Raw genomic sequence first — 27,711 nt, 5'->3', positions numbered from 1 at the left:
AACACTCATGAAATGCATGTGGGCGCATGGAATATATGTGTCGAAAATATGGAATCCATTTCGCTACCCCCATTGCAAAAATTCATGTGTGAACTCAGTTTTTTGTGAGTGTAATATTTATGTGATTTAGAAACATTTTAGATTTCTCGAATATTCTTAATATCAAGAAATATCAACACTTTTCGTACAGTGCATGCCATTTTGAAGTTTCCGACACTCAGTCTGCTTCTTCTTCTTTGCTCCGCAAAATATGAATTTTTCTCTTTTCTCGCAATAACACCACGCAAACTTCGCGACATAAGATGAACGTCTGTTCTCTGTGGTTCATGTTTCACCTTAAATAGAGGGGTTCGGACAAACTGACGTTAGGGTTCCACAACATATGTTCCACACAGGTTCCACACATGGATGAAAACGTCAACTGATGGCGTCGCGACGTAAACAAGAAACAACATCAAGAATAAAACGAAGTTTCCCTCAGCACTAATCAAAAGAGAGTGATTACAGACCGAAGTAAAAGCAGCAGCCTCTTTTCTGTTTTGTGCATTATTCTGGACCGATAATTTCTGCTGACGAAGACGTTTTTTTCCCTTCTTTGTGAAGTGATTCTCCGTATTGGAAGTGAAATTTTTATTGCAACAAAAATCGGAATAACATCCCCCCAGTTGTTTTGTTTTATAGTTAGTGCAGTTGAAGGACTGGTCTCAAAACAAAAAAAATCCCGAGAGCTTGAACCTCCGCACGGAAAACGCAGCAACATGATGGTGAGTCAATTATTGTTGATAAAAGCGGAAAACGCTGATAAGGGACGATTTGTCTTTTGTATTCGTTGTTCAGGACGGTACGATTGAAGAAAACGGGAACGGAACTCCGCTGACCGGAAGCCCGGACGATGCGTTGACGACACCGCCCCCGCAGAAGAATGGTCCTACGGAACAAACGACGACGACTACGACGCAACAGTCGCAGGGCAACAACAATAAACCAGATGCCGCGGCACTCCCACCCAATTCGCTGCTGGTGAGTCATCCAATTAGTTTCGTACTTACTTGGGGCATAGGAAAAGTAACAAATAGTTTTATAAAACCGTCTAAGACGAATTAAGTACTGTCCATTCAATTCCACCAGTTAATTTTCGTTATCTTTGCAGATACGTATTTCGACCACAACTGTGTGGTCGTCTTTAGTGTCTTGTACTTGTAAGTCGAGTCAAGTACAAGACACTGAAGACGACCACACAGTTGTGGTCGAAATACGTATCTGCAAAGATAACGAAAATTAACTGGTGGAATTAAATGGACAGTACTTAATTCGTCTTAGACGGTTTAATACATTCCACTAAAAGAGCTTAATATATTTTTCTGGAAATAGTTTTGGATTTGACTTTTTATTTGATTTTTTAAAGTATGCTTTTAATATGAGGGTTAAATTGTAACTTGTAAAAGAAAATGTCATCACGAATAGTTAACATAAGATGGAATAGTCTGACCTTGGAAATAATATGATTTTGGTTTCATAGTTCATGTTGTCCTGTTTTCCACATCGTTTTGAATGCGGTTGTAAGACTCCCTCTCTTTGATTGTACCTAAATATTGGGTTTTGTTCCTTCATCTTCGAAAACTCTTCAGAACCGTAATGCGCCTTTGGATTTCGCGAATAACACATTCTCAAATGTTCTGCCGAAAATATGTTCATTTCGTCCACGAAACAAACAAATTAGAAATCGTATCCCGGCTGTTGCACCGGGCATAACACCTTTTAGCACAATATTGAACAGGCTCAAAAGTCCATCACCTTGTCGTAGTCGCCGGCTGTTGCGTTAGAAATACGTAGGAGTTCTTTCAGCGATGACCAGTGAACATAATTGTTAGTTTGATCAGCTTGAAGCTAGAAAAGGAGCATTTTTATTGCAAGACATGACAAACCTCAAAAATTCGATATTCAGTCTCCTTAAAACTTTTCTACTACCACAACATTCAAAATTCTAGGCTCAAATTTTAGCTTTTAAATAGTTATTAAGGTTTAATTTAATTAATTGATTAATTCAATAATATACTTTATATAATTTTTGCTGTCGTTCATTTGCTTTCCGTCATTAAGTCTTGATACATGACCGATGTCAAACGCATTATTGGGCGTAGGGCTGTTCACCACAGGGCTATTGCAGCGAACATCTTCCCCCCGTGTCGCCTTAACTTTTTATTGATCGTCATCAGATTCTACCACGGCCTGCACAGCCAACTTGGTAACAGGCCTCTTCATAGTCCCTCCTATTGTCATCGCTTCCGCTCGACGAGGTACACCAACCTATCCAGGAATCGTTTGAACCATTCGTCGACGTATCCAACGATTCCTCTTTGACCGGCTGCACATCTCGGAACCACTTTGTCCGTCTAATAATGGTTGGTAGATATTCCAACACCCAACGCCAAAATTGTCTTATTTATGTTTGACCATGTTCCAATCCAACTGCACCTCAACGCCGTTCCGTCGATAGCTTCTCCGATTCATGCACGCCATTAGAACAAACAAAAACAAAAAGTGGTTAGGTGTCAAAGATTCCTGACTGGCTGTTCCTACTGGAATGAAGGCCAGCGGCCAAGAGTTGACCATGCTTTGTTTCTCTGCTAGTACCGTTGCTAACGACTCGTCACATAATTTTCGCTCTTTCCGGAATAGACCCCAGTGTTGGTATGGTCGTAGATCGGACAGAAGAATAAAACACGTGTGTGTTCTATGAACTACAACGGGAAAAGGAAAAAGTATATTTCAATAAACTAATTGCTATACGCATTACTGTACGTAGTCATGGTAACTAAATAACAAATTTCAAACCGTCTAAGACGAATTAAGTACTGTCCATTTAATTCCACCAGTTAATTTTCGTTATCTTTGCAGATACGTATTTCGACCACAACTGTGTGGTCGTCTTCAGTGTCTTGTACTTGACTCGAGTCGTATCTGCAAAGATAACGAAAATTAACTGGTGGAATTAAATGGACAGTACTTAATTCGTCTTAGACGGTTTAATACATTCCACTAAACGAGCTTAATATATTTTTCCCAACAAATTTCAAATTTTCATGGAATGCTACGTCGAACGTCGTCATCTCCCACACTCCTCCTCGACGGAAGAACACCAGCTGCTTTATGGAAACCCTCTAATTTGCCGGACTTCAACGGCTTTGTCATCATGTCGGCAACCATAGAATCAGTCGGGCAGTAGCGTAGGTTGATTTCTCCATTATGTAGCAAGTCACGAACAAAGTGGTATTTTGTCTCGATGTGCTTCGAACGGCGACTTATGGTAGGGGAATTGGTTTGCTTGATGACTCCTTGGTTGTCTTCGAACACATCTACTGGGCAAGACAGTTTCACATCAAAATCGCCTAGAATGCGATAAACCCAACGAAATTCTTGGAGGCACTCAGCAAACGCCACGTACTCTGCTTCAGTGCTGCTCAGTGTGACATAGTTTTGCTTCTTGGAACTCCAACTGATCGAACCTCCTAGGAAACGGAATAGGAATCCAGACGTTGATTTCCGGTCATTGGTGTCACCAACCCAATCGGCGTCGACGTATATTTGCAGAGCAGATTGATCGACGCCAAGTAGCAACTCGTCGCGCATCGTGTGCTTCAATCAGGTATCGCAATATTCGTTTCGCTTCCAGCCAATCAGCTTGGGTCGGACAACTGGTCTTCCTTCCCAGTATGGATACAGCGGCTGCAATATCGGGACGAGTATTCACGGCCACGTACAATAAACCGCCAATAAGGCTTGCAAATTGTTTATTATTTGCCAATTTATTATCATCAGTCTCTTCCTTTGATTCTGTGTGGCCTGGACTGATTGGAAATTTTGAAGGTTTGGCGTCTGTCATTCCGAACCGATCCAATAATTTCTGAATGTACGTCGTTTGATTCAAGCTGACACCATCTGGAGATCGGTTCACCTCGATACCAAGAAAGTACTTGATATCTTCCAGCGATGTTACTTCAAAATGTTGATTTAGCTCTCGGATGATCTGCTCAAATTATTCTTCTTCACCTGTCATAAGACGAGTTTAAACAATCCCATTGAATTCCACCACTTAATTGTATCCTGACAGATACGTATTTCGACCTCAACAGTAAGGCCGTCTTCAGTGTCTTGTACTTGACTCGACTTTTCTTCTTCTTCACAGGCGATCAACAAGTCATCCACGTACACGACCAAGTATGTTCAATTTTGACCAGTGCGGCGAACGTATAGGCACGAGTCATTTTTGGACTGCACGAACATCATCTTCTTCAAAACAGCATCAAATGTTTGGTTCCAAACGCGTGCGGATTGTTTGAGACCATACAGGCTTTTTCGGGCACACATTGCCATTGTCCTTGTTTTAATAGGCACACCTTGCCATTGTCGTGGTTGAACCAGTTGGCATACGCATATACACAGTTTCATCAAGCACCCCGTGCAGGTATGCAGTCTTCACATCTGCGTGTTTGACTATCATCTTTTTCTGATTGGCGACCGACAGCAGAACACGGAATGTGACCTGCTTGACCACCGGAGCAAACACTTCGTCGAAGTCGGTTCCATACTTTTGGGTGAACCCCTGCGCCACCAACCGAGCTTTATAGCGAACGACATTACCATACTCATCCTGCTTGCGCTTGAATATCCATTTTGACCCAATGGCTTTTCGATCAGCTGGAAGATCAGTAAGCTCCCACGTGCCGTTTGTACGGAGCGAATCAAGCTCCTCCTCAATGGCAGCTTTCCACTGTACACTTTCCGGACCGTTGATGGCTTCATTGTATGTTCTCGGCTCAGATGGAAGATTGTGGACCAGGCTGCTTGTCTCTCGGTAACGATCTGGTAGGATTCCCTTCGTGGATCGATTTGATTGACATCGGCATGAATGTCACGCGGTAGATGTGACTTGATCTCAATAACATCAGCTGGACTGGTCGAAAGTTTGTATTGAGGCCGTAGCCGTAATATTATCGGTATTGAAGGAGGTTTCTTGGCCACTGTGTGGTATTCAAAAGCGGATAGTGATGGTACATTTGGTCACAAAGTGTAGTTAGAGATAACACGCAGTTTATACGGAAGATTGCTTCAACAACGCGCTCGAGTTGTTGTCTTTATTGCCTTTCGATAGAACAAACCATACTAAATTCGACTTGTACAGCAACACGATAGATGACTCTTCTGAACAGTCACAACCCACACATATTGATCTCTAGAATAGATAATACAACTCTCTCCCGTTAACCCGTTATCAACTACAGTAATAATGATGTTTACCGTGAGCGTAGGCAAATTTACATACTAATGAAGAGCTATCAATGTATACTACTCCTACATACCGGCCACCTTTGAAATAGTAGGATTTCAACGTATAGCTATTATTTACAATTTATAGATTCTCAAATTTACTAGGTACTTTGTATTCGATTTGTTTTTAAACTGTTCTACACTTCCTTCGTTCGATGAGTCGGTGTATTGTGAACTCGATCGTTGCTTGTGTGATTCTGGATAGCATCTCGTTGTTTCGATTGATTGTTGCATTTGGTAAACATCGATCAGCTAATTGGTGTTGAACTTAATCTGTAGATTAAAAAAACACAGAAATAAAGATTAAAAAAAAAAAAAAAAAAAAATCGATCAGCTAAGTTGTGGCAGTCAAAAGAAGATTAGTAAGTGCAGATGCACGCAACTAGTTTGAGCAGTGCAGAGTAGAGTCCCCGTCGTCAGCCGCGCATGCAAAACAAAAACCAAAGTGATCACTCGAGACAAAAGGTGATATTGGAAAGATAATTACCTTTTCAATGACAAACTACGCCTCGAGCAAATATTGCACTTCTCTAATGAGTGTGGGGTGCCGCGACAGGTTGTTCTGGGTCATCATCGGGTATCGGCAACAAGACGGTTCTTGCTACTGGTCTGACTACGTTTTCGACAAAGGCTGTCTTCAGCATCACGACTCGAACGATACCGTCTTTTCCGGGATGGGTATTCGTGATTCTGGCCAGAGGCCATTTCGCCGGCGGAAGGGCGTCATCTTTAACAAGTCGTCCGGGTTTCATGTTGGTTGATGGCTTGCAGTTTTTGTTGGCACGCGGTTGTAGTCGTTGTAGACATTCTGGATACCAACGAGCCCAGATCCGTAAGCCGTTGGAAGTGTTTCTGTGTTTGCTCCCAGTGGCTTAAGCCGATTGTCTGGAACTTCATTCAACGGCAACGCAGGAACAGCTTGCATATTGGTTCCGACCAAAAAGTGGCCGGGAGTTAGCGCCTCTAGATCAGACGGGTCGGATGACATCGGTACTAGTGGACGAGAATTGAGGCACATTTCTACCTCAACTAACAAAGTGAGCATGTCCTCGTATGGTAGGTTGGTGCCACCAATTTCCTTCAGTAGGTGCAGTTTGGCAGACTTCACCGCCGCCTCCCATAGCCCGCCGAAATGCGGTGCGCGAGGTGGGATGAACTTCCAACGTATGTTGTTGTTGGCGCACCAGTTGAAGATTTTGTTACGTTCTGTTTCTTCTACCTTCAGCATCTGGAACACACGATGAAGTACATGTGATGCACCCTTGAACGCAGTTGCGTTATCTGAATGGATTTCTTGTGGCTTTCCTCGGCGAGCAACCATGCGCCGAAGGGTGGTAAGAAATGCAGCGGTCGAAAGGTCACTCACCAAATCGATGTGCACCGCACGTGTTGAAAAACACACAAAAATAGCCACGTAAACTTTTGTTGGGCCGCGACTCCGAACGGGTGATTTAGCAAAAAAGGTCCACAATAATCAATTCCGCATACAGAGAATGGACGCGTCGGTGTAACTCTCGATGTTGGCAAGTCGGCGGTAATTTGATGAATCAAGGATGGCTTGCTGCGGAAACATGTGATGCATTGATGGTACGTTCGCCTGAGCAAGTTTCTTCCACCAATGATCCAATATTTTTGACGGAGGGTAGCAAGCATTAATTGCGGACCAGCATGCAGCAATGTACGGTGGTAGTGGTTTGCTAGCATACTAGAAAACGGATGTTTCGCACTGAGAACGATGGGGTGCTTCATTGAATCAGTGAGATCGGCGTTATTCAGACGCCCTCCGACGCGAATTAGTCCAAATTCGTCTAGGTGTGGTGTCAAATACTTCAATGTATTTGATTTGAAAACCGGTTCACCGCATACAAGATCGTTGTATTCTTGAGGAAAACTTTCACGTTGAGCCAATCGACACAATATTTGATCGGCTGATTGAAGTTCATCGGTGCTTAGTGGAGGAACATTCTCTACGGTGGACCTTAATTCCACATGCCTTGTAGTTGACGGATTGACGCGTCGATTTATTGAAAGATCTCGCAACCTTTGGAGATACCGCAACCAGAATGCGATGTAACGTCGAAATTTGGAGAATTGCGAGCAGCTCGAAAACAAATGATCGTGGAACGTAAGTTGTGTGGATGTCATGGCTACTAGAGGAAGCTTCCGAACTTCTTGTGATGCTTCTGGTGTATCTTCTTCGGGAAGTGCCCCGATAGGCCACGTTTCAGGTTCAAATTGCAGCCAAGCAGGTCCAGTCCACCATCTCTGACAGTTTAAAAGTTCTAGTGATGTTAATCCTCTTGATATATCATCCGCCGGATTGTCGACGCCAGCGATATGCTTCCAAATACCTTTCGGAGCATCTTCTTGGATTCGGGAAACACGGTTGGCGACAAAGGTCTTCCAGCGGCCGGGTTGCGATTGTAGCCATTGGAGAACTGTCGTGGAGTCGGACCAAAAATATACCGCAGCGGATAGTTTGAGAGCAAAATTCACCTTTTTGTGCAAAACTACAGCAAGTCGTGCAGCACATAGCTCCAGGCGCGCAATGGTGTGCCGAGGAGCGAGCGGAGTCACCTTTGAATTTGATGCCAGCAAATGGTTGGATACATATTTTTTGGAGTGAGTACGACCGAAACAGCATATACCATACGCCTTTTCGGAGGCAACAGCTAAGTAGTACAGCTGAATATTGATTGGATTAACGAGTAATTGAAAGCGTGGAATCTTGATTTGACAGAGGCGGTCAATGGTTCTGTGGAATTCCTTCCATTCGGACTGCAGTTTTGGTGGCAGAGGATCGTCCCATGCATAAGATTTTCCAGTAATGGATTTCAGCGTCCAAAGGAACTGCATGAACATTTTAGCTTTCGTGACGGCTGGACACACAATTTCTAGTGGATCATAGATTCGGGCAATGTAGGACATTATAATCCGCGGGGTGAGATGGGCGGCAGGCAACGGTAACTGAACTGTGAGTGAGAGAGGGTCGGATGATGGTTGGCATATCAATCCAAGGGTGCTGACCGCCTGCCCATCCTGAAGATCAAACCACGGTTGAATTGCTCGGTCTTCTACTGAAACATCAGCTATAACTTCGGATGCATTTGAGGCCCATTTTCTTAATGCAAAGCCGGCCGAATGAAGCATGGCCGAGACTTATCTGCGGATTCGTTTGGCTTTTTCGACGTCAGGGGCTCCAGACAACAAATCATCCACGTAAAAATTATTGGCCACAGGGTTTGTGGCGGCGGGATAGATATGAGCAGCATCTTTGGCCAACTGTTGTAGGGTTTTAGTGGCCAAATAGGGCGCGGATGCCGTACCGTATGTTACCGTCTGAAGCTCGTATGTTACCACGGGTTGTGATGGATGAAAACGCCATAAGATCCGCTGAAGTGGACGGTCGTCTGGATGGAGCTCTATTTGCCTGTACATTTTCTCAATGTCAGCCACCAAGGCGATTGGGTGGCTGCGAAAACGTATGACAAGCGACAACAAATCTGATTGGACGACCGGACCCACCAAAAGGGCGTCATTTAAGGAGTAGCCTGATGTCGTCTTGCAGGACGCGTCGAATACCACCCTCGTACTTGTCGTGGTGCTGGAAAGCTTAAAGACGGGATGATGTGGAAGGAAACAGTGGGTCTTCGTATTGTCTACAGGTTCACTGAGACGCTTCATGTGCCCAAGCCGTTCGTAGTCGGTCATGAACTGGTGGTAGGCTGCCTTTGTCTCCGGATTCCGTTCCAGTCTGCGTTCAAGACTGAAAAATCGGCGCTCAGCTATGGATCGGGATTCTCCGAGCACAACATCTGGATCGTTTGTTCTGGGAAGACGAACCACATAACGTCCAGTATTGTTCCGTTCAGTAGTAGTGTTGTAGACTTCTTCGCAACGCTTTTCGGTGTCAGACATGACGATTTCGTTTGGGTTAGTCTCCATTTCCCAAAACCTTTGAAGTGAAGCTTCTAAGCGGTCATCGGCGGTGGATATCAAACAAGTTCTGGGAGTGGAGGCAAGATCGTGGGGTGTCGGACCGGTAACTGTCCAACCGAAACACGTTTCGACGAATTGTGGCTAACCTTCACCGAGTGACATCTTATTTCCCGTATAGAATTCCCAAAACGTGTCGGCTCCGATCACCAAATAAATTTTCATGGGTTCTAGAAACTGCGGATCAGCCAACGGAATGTCTAGTAATAACGATGGGGCCAAGCTTGTCCTCGTGATAGACAAATCGACTGTGAGATTATCGATGATCATGAACTGGAGTTTCGTGGAGTTCGATCGCGTTCTGGACCGAAGGGTAGCAGTGACGGTTCGCCTCAACTTCTTGAGGGGCTGACCGATACCAGCAACATCAACGTTCACTTTGGCTTGAGGATTGGCGAGGAGCTTGGCAAAATTCGTGGACATAAAATTTGTCATGGACCCTGAGTCTAACAAGGCCCGAGCCTGGAAAACCTTTCCATCATCATCGACGACATTAAGAGCTACTGTCTCGAGAAGCACCGTGCTTACTTGCGTTTGGGCCGACAAACTAACCAGGTGGGAAGACGTTGATGGCCCATGGGGAACTGCGGTCGTCACCGCAGGTGGTCTTGACGGCGGTTCTTGGAAATTCGATGCGATGGCTTGAGTTGACGAACTTGGCGTTGATTGGGATGGATCGTGCAACAACGTATGGTGACGGCTATGGCACGTCCGGCAGCTGAATTTAGAATTACAACGGCGAGCATTGTGACCGTTGCGAAAACAGTTCCAGCACAATCTCTTTCGAGATACCAGTTCACGGCGTTGGTTAACTGGCATATTGGAAAATGTTTCACACTGGAACAGGAAATGTTTCTCGGAGCACGCATAACAGGACGGCTTGCTGGAATTGCTTTCGGATACAGCTGCATTGACTGCTAATCTCAGTGGAAACTGCTTCTTTGAGCTTATGCTGGTCACCTTTGATAGGGTCGATTGGGGTTGATGGACATCGGACGCCACTGACTTCAGTATACGCACACGTTGAAACAGGAACTCAGTCAATTCTTCATATTTGACTTCCTCTTTATGGCTGACCTTTTCTTCCCAGGCACGTAGAGTCAGTGAGTCAAGCTTATAGGACAGTAAGTTGACGAGTGGGGTATCCCAGTACTCGATGGGTTCATCCAATTTACCTAATGCTCTTACATGTCGTTGGAACTCATCAACAAGCTCGTGTAGTTCTTGTGCCGACTCTTTCTTAATCCCTGGCAGGTCATAGATTGGGCGAAACAGCTGCTTCTTCAGTAATCTCCGGTTATCATAGCGCTTGAGCAGCGCATCCCAAACCGTAGCATAGTTGTCTGCCTCCATGTTCACACTCTCGAAAGGTTTTCGAGCCTCACCTTCAAGTGATTGGACGAGATACTGGAGCTTAGCTACAATTGGGATATCTCCATTCGAATGAACCATCGACTGGAATGTATCGCGAAAAGACAGCCATTTGGAAAACTCGCCATTAAACTTTGGCAGATCGATTTTGGGCAATCTTAAATGGAAATTATGGCTCGGGTGATATTGCGTGGCGTTCAGCGAAGTGTTGAGTACGTTTTGGTTTGGATCTGTTGCTCGTCGTGACAGCAAAAAGCCTTTAGTAGCACAGAATCTGGACTCGAAATCAGCTCTCACTTTCAAATGATTGTCTAAGTTTTCAGGATCATCCAGCTTCTCAATATCGCCCTGTACATCCAAAAATTCCTGGTATGTCCTATCCAACGACTCAATTCGAATGGGAATTTGGCACTGATCTCGTTCTTCATCGAATTGACCGACAAATCGCTCTGCGGAATCACGGTGCACAAACAGAGCTTTTCTTGCCACCAACAGCTCCAACAGTTTCTTTTCTGCCTTTTTCTCTAGTGGCATTTTGCAACCGATTTAGTGAACGAACGCGAAAAAACGAATACGAGGTTCTCCTTCCCGTCGCGGACGCAAACGTGAAAATCCTTCCCGACGCGGACGAAATACTTCCCGGAACGCGCGAATCGGTGCGAAACTGATCGTCACTGTCCACAACCACACAAGAGCTTTCTTAGTACAAATTTCCTCAAATGTTAAGAGGTACTAGAAACTAGAACCACCAAAGCTACACAAACTCTTCTGCATCGTTTTGCGCTCAAATTTGCGAAAAATATTCACCACCAAGCCAATCTATCACACTTCTTCTTTCTTTTTCGGCGCCCAACAGAATCGGTATCACAGAGATGGCGATTATAGCACTGGCAAACAAAACGGGTAACTCTATGATGGCGAACTTATCTTTTCCCGCACAGAATGTCGATCTGGATTACCACCACACTAACTTGCTCTTGATCGGAGTGTCCTTCAATTCGGTTCGGAGGACCATTAAATGTTGAGGCCGTAGCCGTAATATTATCGGTATTGAAGGAGGTTTCTTGGCCACTGTGTGGTATTCAAAAGCGGATAGTGATGGCACATTTGGTCACAAAGTGTAGTTAGAGATAACACGGAGTTTATACGGAAGATTGCTTCAACAACGCGCTCGAGTTGTTGTCTTTATTGCCTTTCGATAGAACAAACCATACTAAATTCGACTTGTACAGCAACACGATAGATGACTCTTCTGAACAGTCACAACCCACACATATTGATCTCTAGAATAGATAATACAACTCTCTCCCGTTAACCCGTTATCAACTACAGTAATAATGATGTTTACCGTGAGCGTAGGCAAATTTACATACTAATGAAGAGCTATCAATGTATACTACTCCTACAGTTTGATTGGCTTCTCGTTTTCCAAAAAACGCGCATCTCTGCTGTATACAACTTTGTCACTGACCAGATCAATGAAACGATATGCTTTATGGTAATTAGAGTATCCCACAAACGTCATCTTCACAGCCTTCGGCTCCAGTTTTGTCCTTTTTTCGGATGGAATGTGCGCATATGCTGGAGTGCCGAACATCTTGAGGTGATTGAGATTGGGTTTCTTACCATACCACGCTTCCCATGGTGTCCTCTTAGTTGACCTTGTTGGCAGAAGATTCTGCAAATATGCAGCGGTGTTAATCGCTTCAGCCCAGTATCGATACCCCATGCCACTGTCCAACAGCATGCAACGTCCCATTTCTACCAAGCTTCGATTTTTCCTTTCCGCCACGCCATTTTGCTGTGGCGTATAGGCGGCCGTGAATTGAGGAGTTATCCCTTTTGATCGATAGAATCGACCGAGTCGTTTTGACTTATACTCCCCTCCTTGATCTGACCTAATAGCAGTTGGATACTTGCCGAAACGGGTGTGCACCATTTCAACATATTCTTCGAATCTATCGGCAGCTTCCGACTTGCGGTTAAGAAAATACACAGTCGTATACCGACTGTGGTCATCAATCAGCGTCATAAAGTAGCGAGCTCCTCCTGGCGTCACGGTGTTCATCGGACCGCAAATGTCGGTGTGAATTCATCAAGCACCATCATAAATCAAGCACCTTCATTGACTGTGGACCAGATTGCTTTGGAAACGGAAGCCTTGCCATTTTTCCTTCCAAATAACATTCGCAAGTGACGTTGTTTCCACAATCACGTACGCAAACGCCTCCCGCGAGTCCCTCGCGTACCAGCCGTTGAATTGATTCAGTGTCTCGGTGTCCAAGCTTGCGGTGCCATTCGTGCAAGCAATTTTTTGTGTGGGATGCTGCTACGTTTCTTGAATCATGGCTGCATACGTTTAGGTGATATATACCACCACTCTTGGCTGCGATTGCAGCAACTCGGATGTCGTACTTGATTACGCATTTGCTAGTGTCGAACTTGACTAACGCGCCTTTGTCAGTCAATTGTCCCACAGAGACGAGATTTGCAGCGAGCTCTGGAACGAGTAGAACATCTGATAAGATTAACTCCTGTTTCTTACCTTTGTCGTCTTTGCAGAACAGAATGCCGGATCCTTTTCCAGCGACATCGGTAACGCGACCGTCGGCAAGATGACGGACATTCCCGTGATTGGCTTCAATTGATTGAAGAAAGCTTCGTCACTGCACATGTGACTCGATGCTCCAGAATCGATGATCCAATTTTTGAAAGGCTTCGATGTAGTAGGCTTTGGATGAACTGCGAACGCAAAAGGCGATACCGACACTGACACCACGCCGTTTCCCTTAGCAACCCGCGCTTTCGGTTTTGGTTGCTTGGCAACGTCCTTTTGCTGCTTCGCGTCGCTTCTTCTGGAAAATGGGCAATTTTTCTTGATGTGCCCTGGCTGCTTGGTGACAAATGATAATTTTGGAAACGGCTTCGACGCGCAAAATGGATTCACCCCGACCAGTTCTCTCACTTCGTTTCAGAGCTTCATCCAGTAATTTTCTTTTCACCATCTCCATCGTTAATTCGGCTTCGGGACGACTTTCCAATGCGGTGGTTAGCGCTTCGAATCATGCCGGCAGGCTTCGCAGAATGAGCACAACCGTCAGGGTGTGGTCAGCGTTGAAATAATTCCTCCATTTCGTGCAAATGACGGTGAATGTCCTCGCCATCCGAATATGTCAGGTTACAGATGCGCTTCAAGATTGACACTTTCGATGTCAGGGATGTCTTGTGATGGTGGTCCTTAAGCGTATCCCAAATCTGCTTGGATGTTTTACACTTACGAATCAAAGACTGCTGAGTGACACCGACGAACAACGAAATCGTTCCTTGAGTCTTGGTGTCTCCGTTCGTCCAGGCATCGGTTACAGGTTCTGGCGCGATGCTGGTGACGTACTTCCACAATTCCTCCCGCATAAGCAAACTTTTCAGCTGAAAGCTCCAGCTTTCGTAGTTATCACTGCCTAACCGTTCCATGCTGAACTTTTCCATTTTTGTTGATTAGCGGCAAATCCAATTGCTGCGCGTCGTCGAACAAAAAAAAACTTCTGTTTCCGGTACTTCACTCGCGACAGTTACCGAACAAAAAAAAAACGAAATTATTTTTCCGGAAGGCCCATAACCTGTTGGTATGGTCGTAGATCGGACAGAAGAATAAAACACGTGTGTTTTCTATGAACTACAACGGGAAAAGGAAAAAGTATATTTCAATAAACTAATTGCTATACGCATTACTGTACGTAGTCATGGTAACTAAATAACAAATTTCAAATTTTCATGGAATGCTACGTCGAACGTCGTCATCTCCCACACCCAGTGCCGACTTCACTGCGCGGACAATTATAGACCAATGCAAACTCTAACTTAACCTCACTTATTTTGACAGTTCACAGAGCTTGTTTACAAGGTGTTAGAAGAAAAATCAATTATGAGAAAATTAAAATTCATATTTTTAGTTTAAAATTGCTGTGATCCAAATATTTCAATGATATTCTTTGCATTCAGCATGAAATCAATTGCAAAGGACATCTACATGCGAATAAAATGACGAAACAATTTAATCGGAAGCTTCGCCAGAGGCTAAGTCCCGGTGAAAAAGCTCTGTGAACTGTCAACCTACGTCATCATGCACTGGTCTATTTCCCAGCAACTCCCCATATAAGGAGCAGCGGGCGGGTTAAACCGCCATTGAGTTTGAGAATTTGTAAATGTTTTTTTTCCACGAGTTCGATGGGAAGTTCATCAAGAAATTCTTCTGGACATTCCTCCTGATATTACTTCGGAAGTATCTCCAGGAATTCTTCCGGAAGATCCTCCAGGAAATCGTCCGGAAGTTCCCCAGGATTTATAGAAGCATTCTTTAAATATTTCTACGAAAACTCGTGAAGAAACTCGATGAAGAGAAAGCAGGAGTATTTGTGGTAGAATTTCCTATATAGGTTCTCCAATAAATTACATCGTTTTTTTTTTTAATTTTCCAGAACTTCCTTAAGGTATACTCCGAAAAATCCTCCAGAAACTGCTCCGGTAGGGTAAATCACTACTTGGGCCTATGGACCCGGTTCCCGGCTCACTACACAGGAAACTAATGATTTATACTGTTTGGAAGCCGTAGGTTTATTATTGATAATTTTTAAAAAGTCTCCCATTTATTTTTCACAATATTCAATATCTTTCAATCACTTGTTTTACTCCTAATTGATCCAATTGTAGAAAATAAAAATGTAGATTTAAAAATCTCACTCTCCGATGCCACACCACTGAGCCGGAGTGATTCTTTCCACTTTTACAAAACGGTATCATCAAATAAACACCTACCTGAAAATCGTCCTAGTGCTCGTTACAATCATTGCTTCAAGCTTTTAATCACCACACCATAATGCTCCACACACGCACTTCAATCTAATCACTAGAACGTATCACTAGAACTTATATAAACATAATTAGAATACATTTAAAATGTATTCTCAAACCGAACAAAAAATCACCTCGGCCCAAAAATTTCTAGCCGCACCGTGCTGCCAAAAGGCCAGGAGAATGAAAATGATCCTTCATCGTTGATAGGAAAACTGTTTAATATGTTGACGCTATCATGTTATTTATAATTTTCTCGATTTCAAAAGGTGAAAAAATATTGTTTTTAAGTATTTGGAAAAAAATTGGATGAGTAAATATATCTTCTCAACCAAATAAAAATGATTATGAATGATACCATCTGGCATCTTGTTGTCGTGGAACGTGCATATTTTTGTTTACGTCGCATTTTCTACCGTCCCGAGAGAGAATGAGAGAGAAATGTTGAGAGATTGAGTGAAATTTTGCTTAGGCCGGGAACTGGTTTTATGATATGCCGAATGGAAATCGCTATGACTGAAATGAGTGCTGCACCTCGTTAATTTAAATCAAATAAAAGCTTTTTTGAACGATATTTAGCACGAATAGCTATTTTTTAAGCAGAAGTGAACCCCAATGCAGTATTATACAGCCCACAAAATTCAGGAAAAGTTGCTTCCTGTCATAAATATCAATTGAATAATGCAGTCGTACGCATGTTAGGCCGGGAATGGGGTAAGAAACCCTATATTCTTCCAGGCGGAATTCACGATGGATTTTTGTGGAATTATTCGTCCTTAAGGATTTTGTTGCGTCTACCGCAACTGAATTAGGAAATTGTTGAAGTAAACTAAATCGTCATTCCATAGCGCACTTTTTACTCTCAGCTTTTTACCATTCTCACGCTGCACAAGTAGCCTACAAAAGACACACAATAGCAATAGTGGTATGGTATAGATAGTTCGTAGCGTTCTGAGGAAGCAAAATTGATGAGTGTCACTGTGGACGCCATCAAAACTATCGAAAACATCCGTCAAGGATTATGATGCCAAGGTCGATCAGAATAAGATCGACTCATGATTAATGAGGTTGGATCAATTATCGTTTTGTAAATGTGTCGATTGAAGTGGAATTGCTTATGGAGAAGAAGGCTGAAACGAAAGCAACGTTTGTTAAGAAGCGCAGTTAAATGGAGGAGTTGTATTACAAGCTCCGGGATTTCTTCACGATGAATAAGCAGAATAGTACGCCTTCTGCCCAAGCCTCTCACGTTTCTTCCTCTATCGTTCGACTACCGAAGATAGATCTGCCCACATTCGATTGTAATATGGATAATTGGATTCCCATTCACGACGCCTATTGTAGTTTGATCCATAATAATAAGGATTTGGCAGCTGTTAACAAGTTCCACTATTTGCTGGCGGCGCTTAAGGATCCAGTCAAGCGTCTGCTAAATACCTCGAGCATAACCGGGGGCAACTATAAGATTGCGTGGGATCTTCTGGTTAGTCAGCCCGACAACAAGCGCCTGTTGATCAAAAATATCAGCTCGCTCTTTCATTTTGAGCCCGTGAGAAATGGTCAGAGGTCAGAGCATGTTGAGGGAATGGGAGAGGTTGACAAGCAACGATAGGCAAGAAATCCCGAAGTATAGCGAGTTGATTATCTTTCTGAAAGATCAAGCACGGATCCTGCTTTCACTGAACAGTGACTCCTTCCCCGGCCAGGGACAAACCTAGTTTCTCTGTTGCCCACATATCATCCGTTTCTAAACCGTCTCCACCTAAATCCACCAGTTGCATTGTGTGCAATCAATCCCATCGTATTTACGACTGCGAAGTGTTCAAACGGATGCAACTTGACCAAAAGCAAGATATAGTGCGGAAGCCGAAGCTTTGCTGGAATTGTTTGTCTTCCAACCACCTTAGTCGTGAGTGTTTCTCAAAATCCTGCCGGAGTTGCAACGAGAAGCACAACATTCTGTTGCACCCGGCCTCCCCCATCGATCGTGCCACCAAACCCCAAGCAGAACCACCAATTCGGACCCAGCAATACACCTCCAGTACTGATGACGAGTTCGTGATACCGGCTCTACTGCTCTACCATGGTGACAGGGTCCTTGGCCCCTCCGGAAAGTCCACATTTGTTAGAATCCTGCTGGATTCCGAGTCAAATTTTATCACCGAAAGAATCATTCAGCTTCTGGGTCTACAGCGGCAGAATCAAATTGCAGTTATCGCCGGAATGGATAGATCCACTGTGAATAGTCACCAATGTAACGTTGCAACATTCTGTTCCGTTCAGTATTGGGAAATTCACAGTAAAACGTCAGTTATCCAGTCAAATTTCATGCACCGAATAAACCAAAACAGTTTGCCAAAATAATGTACGCGAAAGTTTTTACTTTTTTTCTTCATCGGAAAACTGTTTCTTGCTGCTGCGTGAGAGTCTTGTGCCGTCGGTGCTGTGCTGTCAGCCACCAAAAAACGGTTATACGTTGTGAAATTATTGTACGAAAACAATAATTGTACGGAGAGAAAATGATAAAAGCATGGGCTGACAGTCGTCTGCTTGGTATGTCCCTGGTTCCGTTGATTCCTCCTGGACGATTTCCTCTGCGGCTCCGACACAGTAGAGGGTGCAATACAGTTTGCTCCGGGGTTCATAATATTTTTGGGTCCGCAGGATTCGAGCTCAGAAAAAGGTCCTCCCATTCCTATGAAGTGCTGTCCAACATTCCGGATGAATTGCAGGACAAACGGTCGATTGTGGAAGTGGACGCCATCTAGGGTTCTGTCAGCACACTCGGAGTTCTGTGGCATCCTAAGTCAGACACGTTCCGATTTAAAGTTCCTGAGTTATCCAGGAATCCACCAATCACCAAGCGGACCGTGGTCTCCGAGATGTCCAAGCTGTTCGATCCATTGGTGATTCTTGGTCCAGTGGTAATCCGGGCAAAAGTTTTCGACGAACAACTGAACACTTAACACCTAGACATTGGACAGAACACATAACACTCAGTTGACCGGTGGAGAATTTTTCGATCACGAAAAGCTTCCTCCTTACCGGGGCGGGAATCGAACCCACGCTCCATAGTACAAGTACATGCGTCTAGACGACTGACGTCGCTAACCGCACGGCCACGAAGCCCACGCCCTCGCTTGGTAAAAGCTCCAGGCGCAGAAGCAAGCTACAATTGCACGGATTCTACGATGCGTCTCAGCATGCATGGATGGTGCTATCGCTTGCCGTCTAATAACCGCCAAATCCCACTTAGCTCCTATTTAAACCCTGTCAAAACAGGTACTCATGTCCCAGTTGTACCAAAACGTAGTGTGCAGTCTCAACATGACACCTGAGGCCTACTTTTGGTCTGACCGGCAAACTACAACACGTTCGTGACTAATCGAGTTGCGGAAGTTCAACGAATGACTGAAGGAGGCACCTGGAATCACGTCGCCGAATTGGAAAATCCGGCAGATCTCATCTCACGATGCATTGATCGAAGTAAAGCCAACTACGCTTGTAGCAGTCGCACGTTCGGTCGAGACACCCAATCGCACTCTGTTAAGTATCTACTCGTCGCTGGCGAGACTTATTCGCATCGCCGCCTATTGCCGCCGTTTTGTATGGCATCGTCGTTCCAAGATCGCTGGAAAAGGTCTACAAGTTACACCGTTTCTCACCGCAGATGAATTGCAACAGGCGTTGATCGGCCTCGCGAAGGTCGTACAAGAAGATTGCTTCAGCTACGAAATTGCTATAGTCCAGGTTGGAACTGAAGCAGATCTAAGAAAATCATCCATGAAAACTTTGTATCCGGTCATGCCCGATGGACTACTCCGTGTCGGTGGGCGGTTGAACCATTCCTCCTACTCGTTCACCCGCAAGCATCCGATACTTCTACCTGAAGTGCATCCATTGACGACACTACTCATCGACGCGGTGTACAAACAACTCCTCCATGCTGGTCCTCGTGCGATAATCGCACTCATTCGTGAGCAGTTCTGGCTTTTACACCTCCGTAACCTGGCACGGAGGAATGTCAACTCTTGGTTGCACTGCTATCGAGTCCGGTCCCAGTCGGAAAATCACTTGATGGGCCTTCCTTAACACCGGTGTCGATTTCTGCAGCCCTGTTTGGTTTCCAGTACGAAGAGCTTCACCGGTTCGAGCATACGTCTCTGCTTTCGTCTGCATGGACTCCAAGGCCGTGCATCTGTCAGCTTGTATGTGACCTCAGCGCTGACACCTTCAGTGCTGCATCGAAACGGTTCGTTGCGCACCGTGGTAAACCAGTCGCCTTGGTCTGTCACCAAACGCCTGTCACCAGTCGCCACCAAACTTCAAAGGTGTGGGCAGGAAGCAACGAGAACTCTGCTCACAGATCAATCATCAACAACATTATCAGAAAGTGGCATCCGCATTTCAATTCAGCTTCATTCCCGCAAACACACCTATCGAAAGATTCGAAAATCTAGAGGCTGAAGGTACGAAAGCCTCCATTTGAGAGACAAGTTGGTTCGTTGCAAGAAAATTGGAAGCATCCTTCTAATCTTCTCGGAAGCCTTCATCCAAGCTGCTAGAGTGCTAGAAGCCTCCTTTCAAGAGGCTCGGAGGCCTCCTTCAAGAGGTTTGGAAGCCTTCTTTGAAGCGTACTTTCAGGATGTTCAGAAGCCTCCTTTTAAGTGACTCGAAAGCCGCATTCAAGAGGCACTGAAGCCTCCCAAAGAGGCCCGGAAGCCTCTCTTCAAGAGCCATGGAACTTCCCCTTTTTCGCCTTTCTCGTACACCAAGGTGTAACGAAAAGGCTATATATTCACTTCCAAGATGATTTTGTGATAGAAGATCCGGAGACCCATAGTGTTATATACCAATCGACTCAGCTCGACGGATTGAGATGATGTATGTCTGTGTGTATGTGTGTGCGTGTGTGTATGTATGTGCGCAAAACAAAACTCATTCATCTTAGGTACTTATCTTGATCCGATTTGTTTGCGTTTGCATACGACGGGAAATGCATTCTCATTGTTTCCTATTGAAAATTGGCCAGATCGAACTATGGAATCAAAACTTATGGCCAAAATACGATTTATATACAAAAAAAAAAACACGCTAAGAAATTCTCACTCATTTTTTTTAGTATATCTTATGTATGAGAAAGGCACAAACACCGCTAGGTGGATCAATCAGGGTTTTTTTCTGGATATGGAAGTCTCCTTTGAAAAGGCTCGTAAGTCTCCTTTCAAGAGGGTCGGAAGCCTCCTTTCAAGAGACCCGAAGTTCTTTTTTTAAAAGGCTTGGAGGCGTACTTTCAAGAGGCTCAGAGCGCTCTTTTTAAGTTGCATCAAAGCATCATGGGGCTCTGAAGCCTCCCTTCAAGATACTCGAAAGCCTCCTTTCAAGAGGATCGGAAACCTCCTATCAAATGTCTCTGAAGCTTCCTTTCAAGGGCTCGAAAGCTGCCTTTCAAGAGGCCTGGAAGTTTTACTTGCAGAAGCTCGGAATTCTTCTTTCAAGAGGCTTGGAAGCATACTTTCAAAAAACTCAGAAGCCTCCTTTAAAGTGACTCAAAAGCAGTCTTTTGATAGGCTTGGAAGCCTCCCTTCAAAAAAAGCCTCCCAATAATAGGCTTGGCAAGTTTCTTTCAAGAGGCTCAAAAGCCTCTAATAGTCAAAACAGTTCTGTAGGAAGCTTGATGTTCATTTTCATTTATTCAGACTAAGGCCGAAGTGGCCTGTGCGGTATATAAGAGTCTTCTCCATTCGGCTCGGTCCATGGCTACACGTCGCCAACCACGCAGTCTACGAAGGGTCCGCAAGTCATCTTCCACCTGATCGATCCACCTTGCCCGCTGCGCACCTCGCCTTCTTGTGCCCGTCGGATCGTTGTCGAGAACCATTTTCACCGGGTTACTGTCCGACATTCTGGCTACGTGCCCGGCCCATCGCAGTCGTCCGATTTTCGCGGTGTGAACGATGGATGGTTCTCCCAACAGCTGATGCAATTCGTGGTTCATTCGCCTCCTCCACGTACCGTCCGCCATCTGCACCCCACCATAGATGGTACGCAGCACTTTCCTTTCGAAAACTCCAAGTGCGCGTTGGTCCTCCACGAGCATCGTCCAGGTCTCGTGTCCGTAGAGGACTACCGGTCTAATGAGCGTTTTGTAGATTGTCAGTTTGGTACGGCGGCGAACTCTATTCGATCGGAGCGTCTTGCGGAGTCCAAAGCATGTACGATTTCCAGCCACTATGCGTCTCCGAATTTCTCTGCTGGTATCATTTTCGGCAGTCACCAGTGAGCCCAAGTACACAAATTCTTCTACCACCTCGATTTCGTCAGCACCGATACAGACTCGCGGTGGGTGGCTCACATTGTAGAGAGTACCATTGGAGAGTACCTTGTAGGCGGCGTGTGATTGCGCGATAGTTGCTACAATCCAGCTTATCGCCCTTTTTGTAGATGGGACACACGACACCTTCCATCCACTCCTGCGGCAAAACTTGCTCCTCCCAAATCTTGGTAATGATTCAGTGCAGCGCTCTAGCCAGTGCCTCACCACCGTGTTTAAATAGATCTCCTAGTCAACCCCAGGGGCTTTGTTGTTCTTCAGCCGGCCAATCTCCTCCTGTATTTCCTGGAGATCCGGAGCCGGTAAAATTATGTCCTGCGCGCGTTCTCCCAGGTCCATCACCATACCGCCATCTTCGTCTGCCACATCGCCATTCGAGCACCTGAATAGTGCTGCCGCCACCTTTGGATCACCTCACACTCGTTCGTAAGAAGGTTCCCGTTTATGTCCTTACACATATCAGACTGTGGCACGTGACCCTTACGTGAACGGTTCAACTTCTCATAGAACTTTCGTGTGTTATTAGCGCGGTACAGTTGCTCCATCTTTTCACGGTCTCGATCTTCCTGCTGACGCTTTTTCATTCGGAAAATCGAGTTTTTCTGTTCCGCGCCCGTTCATATCGTGCCTCGTTTGCCCTCGTGCGGTGTTGCAGCAATCTCGCCCATGCTGCATTCTTCTCTTCTACTAACTGCTCACATTCGCCGTCATACCAGTCGTTTCTCTGATCCGGGGGCACCGTGCCAAGTGCAGCGGTTGCGGTGCTACCAATGCCGGATCGAATATCTCTCCAGCCATCTTTAAGAGTCGCTGCGCCTAGCTGCTCTTCCGTTGGGAGTGCCACTTCCAGCTGCTGCGCGTATTCTTGGGCTAGTCTACCGTCTTGTAGCCGCCCAATATTAAGCCGCGGCGTCCGACTTCGACGCGTGTTGTACACCGTCGATAGTTTTGAGCGCAGGCATACTGCAACGAGGTAGTGGTCGGATTCAATATTCGCACTGCAGTAATTGCGGACGTTCGTGATGTCGGAGAAGAATTTGCCGTCGATTAGAACGTGGTCGATTGGTTTTCCATTCCTTGGTTTGGTTGATCTCCATGTGGCTATTTTTGGATATTTTGCGGGGAAAGAAGGTGTTTCGGACTATGTACTATTCTACAGGAGGCTGCGAAGTTTATGCATCGTTGGCCGTTGTCATTCGATACGGTGTGCAGACTATCCGGTCCGATGACCGGTCTATACACTTCCTCCCTTCCTACCTGTGCGTTCATTGCGCCGATGACGATTTTGACGTCCCGCAGTGGGCATCCATCGTATGTCTGCTCCAGCTGTGCGTAGAACGCTTCTTTCTCGTCGTCGGGTCTCCCTTTGTGTGGGCAGTGCACGTTGAAGATGCTATAGTTGAAGAAACGGCCTTTTATCCTCAGCCTGCACATCCTTGCGATGTTTGGCTGCCACCCAATCACACGTTGGCGCATCTTACCCAGCACTATGAAGCCGGTTCCCAGCTCGTTGGTGGTGCCACAGCTTTGGTAGAAGGTAGCCGCTCGATGCCCGCTTTCCACACTTTCTGTCCTGTCCAGCAAATCTCCTGCAGCGCCACGACGTCGAAGTTGCGGGGATGTAATTCATCGTAGATCATCCTGTCGCAACCTGCGAAACCTAGCGACTTGCAGTTCCATGTTCCAAGCTTCCAATCGTGATCCTTTATTCGTCGCCTAGGTCTTTGCCGATTATATCGAGTCGCATTATCTCTTATATTGTTCGTAATTATTGGTTTTACAGGCGGCTTATTGGGCCTGCGCAAACCTCCTGTCTCGTCGGAGGGCCGTCGTGTCAGGGCTGTTTAGCGTCCCACCTAACACCAGGACTTGGGCTTGTGCGCTTTGAGCGGCACACGGTCGCTTTGGTGGAGCCTACTTGCGGATACATGCAGCTTTTTATAGGAATATAACAGGGCCCACTGTCAAACCCCACCACATCCTAGGCAAGCCCCACAACTCGCAGATGGCCTGGGGAGGGATCGTCAAGCCCTTGGACATAGTCCCTGCTGCCCGCAAGCTTGATGTATAATGATGATTTACTTTGAATTGGAATTTTTCACGGAATGCTGAAAATTTTATCCAACTTCATGGAGAGCCGTTTTTCATATCTCTTATCTCTTATCTTATGACACTGTCATCTTGTATTGTGTAATAGGTTGTTCAGGTTACTCATTGATTAAGACTCTTCGTATTTATTATCACCGATTTAATTACACACGTTTATTTCCACACTTCCCGATTTCACACACGCTCTCCTTCTCCCCCTCACAAGTCTTCATCCTAAAGGTACTTACAAACCTCTCCCTTGTCTGTAGGAGAACTCTAATGAGAAAGCCAGCGGGTTTGTTTACGTTTTGCATTGAAAATGAATTTTTCACCCCCGCCTTCTCCTCTTTCATAAATTTGGCAGATTGGAACACGTAGTAGTGTGTTCAATGTTCATCTTAGTGCTGTCCAATGAGCAGCTCGAAGTAGCTCGAAGTTGTTCTCGTCCTGCTCGTTCTTCTTTGTCAACAAATGGGCATGAGTAGGACAAGAAGAAACTTCGAGCTACTTCAAGCTCTCATTGGACAGCACTCTTGACTTTGATCTTAACGTCTTTGTTCACCTTGCTGAAGACAGCCCTTCTGTTTGTCATGTAGGTTGGACATCCAATGTCAACAAGCCAACCTCTGTTGTTTTGGTTGCCACGAAGCAAACGGTAACATCAGACTCGGTAGTTTGTTTGGCCTTGGGTTCGCTTTCCTCACTACCTTTCGGGGGATGATCACTTTTCTTTTCCTGGCGCATCAGCTGTTTTAACTGGTGGCAATCACGTCAAAAGTAGCTACTCTATAACCAGAGATTGGCGGAGGTTCGGTGGCGTCTTCCCCGATCTTTTATTCTACAATTTCTAGTCGAAAGTGAGGTTTTCAACAAGAATAGTACACTCTGACGTAGGATTACGTCCTTCAGGAAAAGAGGGAGAATCCAAATTTGAGACCGTCACGAAAAGCGGTCAGGAAGTATGAGCTCATCCGATTTTGGAGATTTTGATATCAATGGATCGAAGAACTCTTTAAGATTTTGCTTAACTCATAAAAACAATGGATTAAACATACTAAACTATTGAAAACAAAAATTTCGCCAGGCTCTGTTAAAAATCAGTTAGCCTCCCGTAAGTTCATCGCAAGCACAGACATCAAAATCGTGCCACTTACGGACTGGGCTGGGCTCCTTAGTTCATTGAAGACTTCACGGTAGTAAAAAACTGATAGGCTGTCGTAATAAACAAATATGCTCATACTTACTTCTACAACCTTCTACTTTTTCCAGGTGGACATATCGGACGCCTTGAGCGAGAAAGAGCGCGTCAAATTCACCGTCCACACGCGGACTAACCTGCCTGGATTCGCCAAATCTGACTTTCTGGTGGTGCGACAGCATGAGGAATTCGTCTGGCTGCACGATCGGTTCGAGGAGAACGAAGAATATGCCGGGTACATCATTCCGCCGTGTCCACCGCGACCGGATTTTGACGCTTCCAGGGAAAAGCTACAGCGCCTAGGGGAAGGGGAGGGAAACATGACAAAGGAGGAATTCAAGAAAATGAAACAAGAACTAGAGGCGGAATACTTGGCCACCTTCAAAAAGACGGTGGCCATGCATGAAGTATTTCTTACCCGCTTGGCATCGCATCCGGTTTTTCGGAATGATGCCCATCTGAAAGTGTTTCTCGAGTTTGACCAAGATCTGTGCGCAAAACTGAAGAAAAAGATTGACGTCTTCGGTGGGCTGATGCGAAGCATAGGCAAAACCACGGAGGAAATCTACATGGGTGCGACGGTGAAGGATGTGAATGATTTCTTCGAACACGAACTGCAGTTTCTGGGAGAATATCATGCGCACCTGAAGGAGGCCGCTACCCGAACGGAGAAGATGACCCACAAACACAAGGAAGTAGCCGATTCACATATTCGAATCTCAGGAGCACTTATGGCTCTTTCGACGGCGGATCACGGTTCAATGGAGCGGTTTCTGGCCAAGTCGGCCGATATTTTCGAAAAGATCAGGGTGAGTTAAGAAGTTAAAGTGTTCAAAAATGATGTGAAATTGTCTGAATTTGACTCGACTGTCGTTTATCAATCTCAAATTTTGTTTTGCAGAACATGGAGGGTCGCGTGTCTAGTGACCAGGACCTAAAATTGGGCGACACTTTGCGGTACTACCAGCGGGACAGCAACGCAGCCAAGGCCTTGCTAATCCGACGCCTTCGCTGTTTGACGGCGTACGAAGCCGCCAATCGGAATCTCGAAAAGGCCCGAGCCAAGAACAAGGATGTCCACGCGGTGGGTATTGTTTTAAGATTTACTTAATGCCGCTCTTTGGTTTTAATTTTTACCAAATACGTGTTGCACTGAATGTGTCAGGATACAAAGTCATCGTTCGTATGATGGTCACACTTGCAAATCGAACTCACTCCTGTCTCTCTTTCTTCATCGTTTCCATCCATATCCATGTCTGCAGCCATTGGAGGTGCAAGAGGTACTGCGTTGAATAATGTCTCGCCTTCGGCATACAGTTCCAAATTCTAGTTGGCTATTTATGTTCAAAAGCTTGATTTATATAGCTCCTTTGTTCAAGTAGATTCTACTATTATTTTACGCGTTTGGTTTAAGTGCAGCCTTGCTCTGCGTTCCACACCACGAATAGAGTGTAATTTTGTTCTTCATTATTTTTCACAGGCGGAAGCTGCACAGACGCAAGCATGCGAGAAATTCGAATCAATGTCTGCACGTGGCAAAGAGGAATTGGTCAGTTTCCGACTACGCCGGGTTGCTGCATTTAAGAAGAGGTGAGTGACAATATCTGATATGAAGTAGAAACGTTTGCCTGCACAAAACTGTTACCTATCATGCTTTTCTTCTCATTATCACTTCTATTCACAGCCTTATCGAACTGGCCGAACTGGAGATGAAACATGCCAAAACGCAGTATGAATACCTACGGCAGTCTTTACTTGCTCTGCAAGAGATTGCCTAAACCTGCATCAGCCGGAATGGTATAATGATAATGTGTTAACAACATGATGCGGCACTTTAAACCAGAAACAATACATGGTGGGCCCTAATGAGCGTGAGTAAAAATGCATTACTTTCACATGGTCGGTTAGAATTTAAAATTCGTATGTGTGTGCGCGTGCGAACCTTTTGGTGCAAAACCACAGACACACGCAAACATATATTTACTGCATGTGCCCAGATTCCGCGTAGTGAATGAAAAGAACCATAATCGTCCGGTGATAACAATAACTTGAAACTGAAAAGAAGGGCGATTCGATTAAGTAAGGACAACAATCAGTGGCTTTTAGGCGTGCTCCTGCACGGGTGGTGATAACTTGAACAGATTCACAACACATCGGACAGCATGTCCGTCTGGATTTGACTTGAGTAAGAATGAACGTCGTATCTTTATTGTATCTTTCTTAAATACTAGTTTACAATTGTCTTCTTGCGTTCAGGTACGTGACCCAAACACGTGAGTAGGTAAAATAATAATATAACGGTGTGGTGTCTGACATTGGAAGTGTGCTTAAGGTTAAGGCGTTTATTGTTGATGTTTATAATGTGATGTTTTGGGCAAAACCCGTTAGTGGGTTTGTTTTAGGTAAAACCGTAAAGAGTACTTTTCGTAGACAAATGACAATGACAAGATAATGGTAGCTAATTAGGTATTCGATAATTTATGCTAATGGGTTTATCCTTATTGCTGATTGTTGGATTTTCCTGACATGATATGCTAGTATGCTACAC

The 27,711-nt window shown here is 45.1% G+C and overlaps 2 protein-coding genes across 2 annotated transcripts; one reads left to right on the top strand and one right to left on the bottom strand.

Moving 5' to 3' along the window:
* The first annotated feature begins 473 nt into the window (after positions 1-473).
* On the top strand, positions 474-27,711 carry LOC134220075 (sorting nexin-32). Its single transcript, XM_062699034.1, has 6 exons — positions 474-764; positions 838-1,020; positions 25,235-25,972; positions 26,065-26,247; positions 26,644-26,753; positions 26,848-27,711. Exons 1-6 carry the CDS (start codon positions 759-761, stop codon positions 26,939-26,941), a joined length of 1,314 nt encoding a protein of 437 aa, XP_062555018.1. The 5' UTR covers positions 474-758; the 3' UTR covers positions 26,942-27,711.
* Positions 2,440-14,469, bottom strand: LOC134212100 (uncharacterized). Its single transcript, XM_062689644.1, has 2 exons — positions 13,974-14,469; positions 2,440-2,741 (listed from the first exon to the last, which is right to left on the bottom strand). Exons 1-2 carry the CDS (start codon positions 14,179-14,181, stop codon positions 2,440-2,442), a joined length of 510 nt encoding a protein of 169 aa, XP_062545628.1. The 5' UTR covers positions 14,182-14,469.

Source organism: Armigeres subalbatus, chromosome 1, assembly GCF_024139115.2.
Source record: "Armigeres subalbatus isolate Guangzhou_Male chromosome 1, GZ_Asu_2, whole genome shotgun sequence".
Taxonomy (NCBI): domain Eukaryota; kingdom Metazoa; phylum Arthropoda; class Insecta; order Diptera; family Culicidae; genus Armigeres; species Armigeres subalbatus.
Note: the sequence above shows the minus strand (reverse complement) of the source record. Positions and strands in the feature narration are given on the sequence as shown.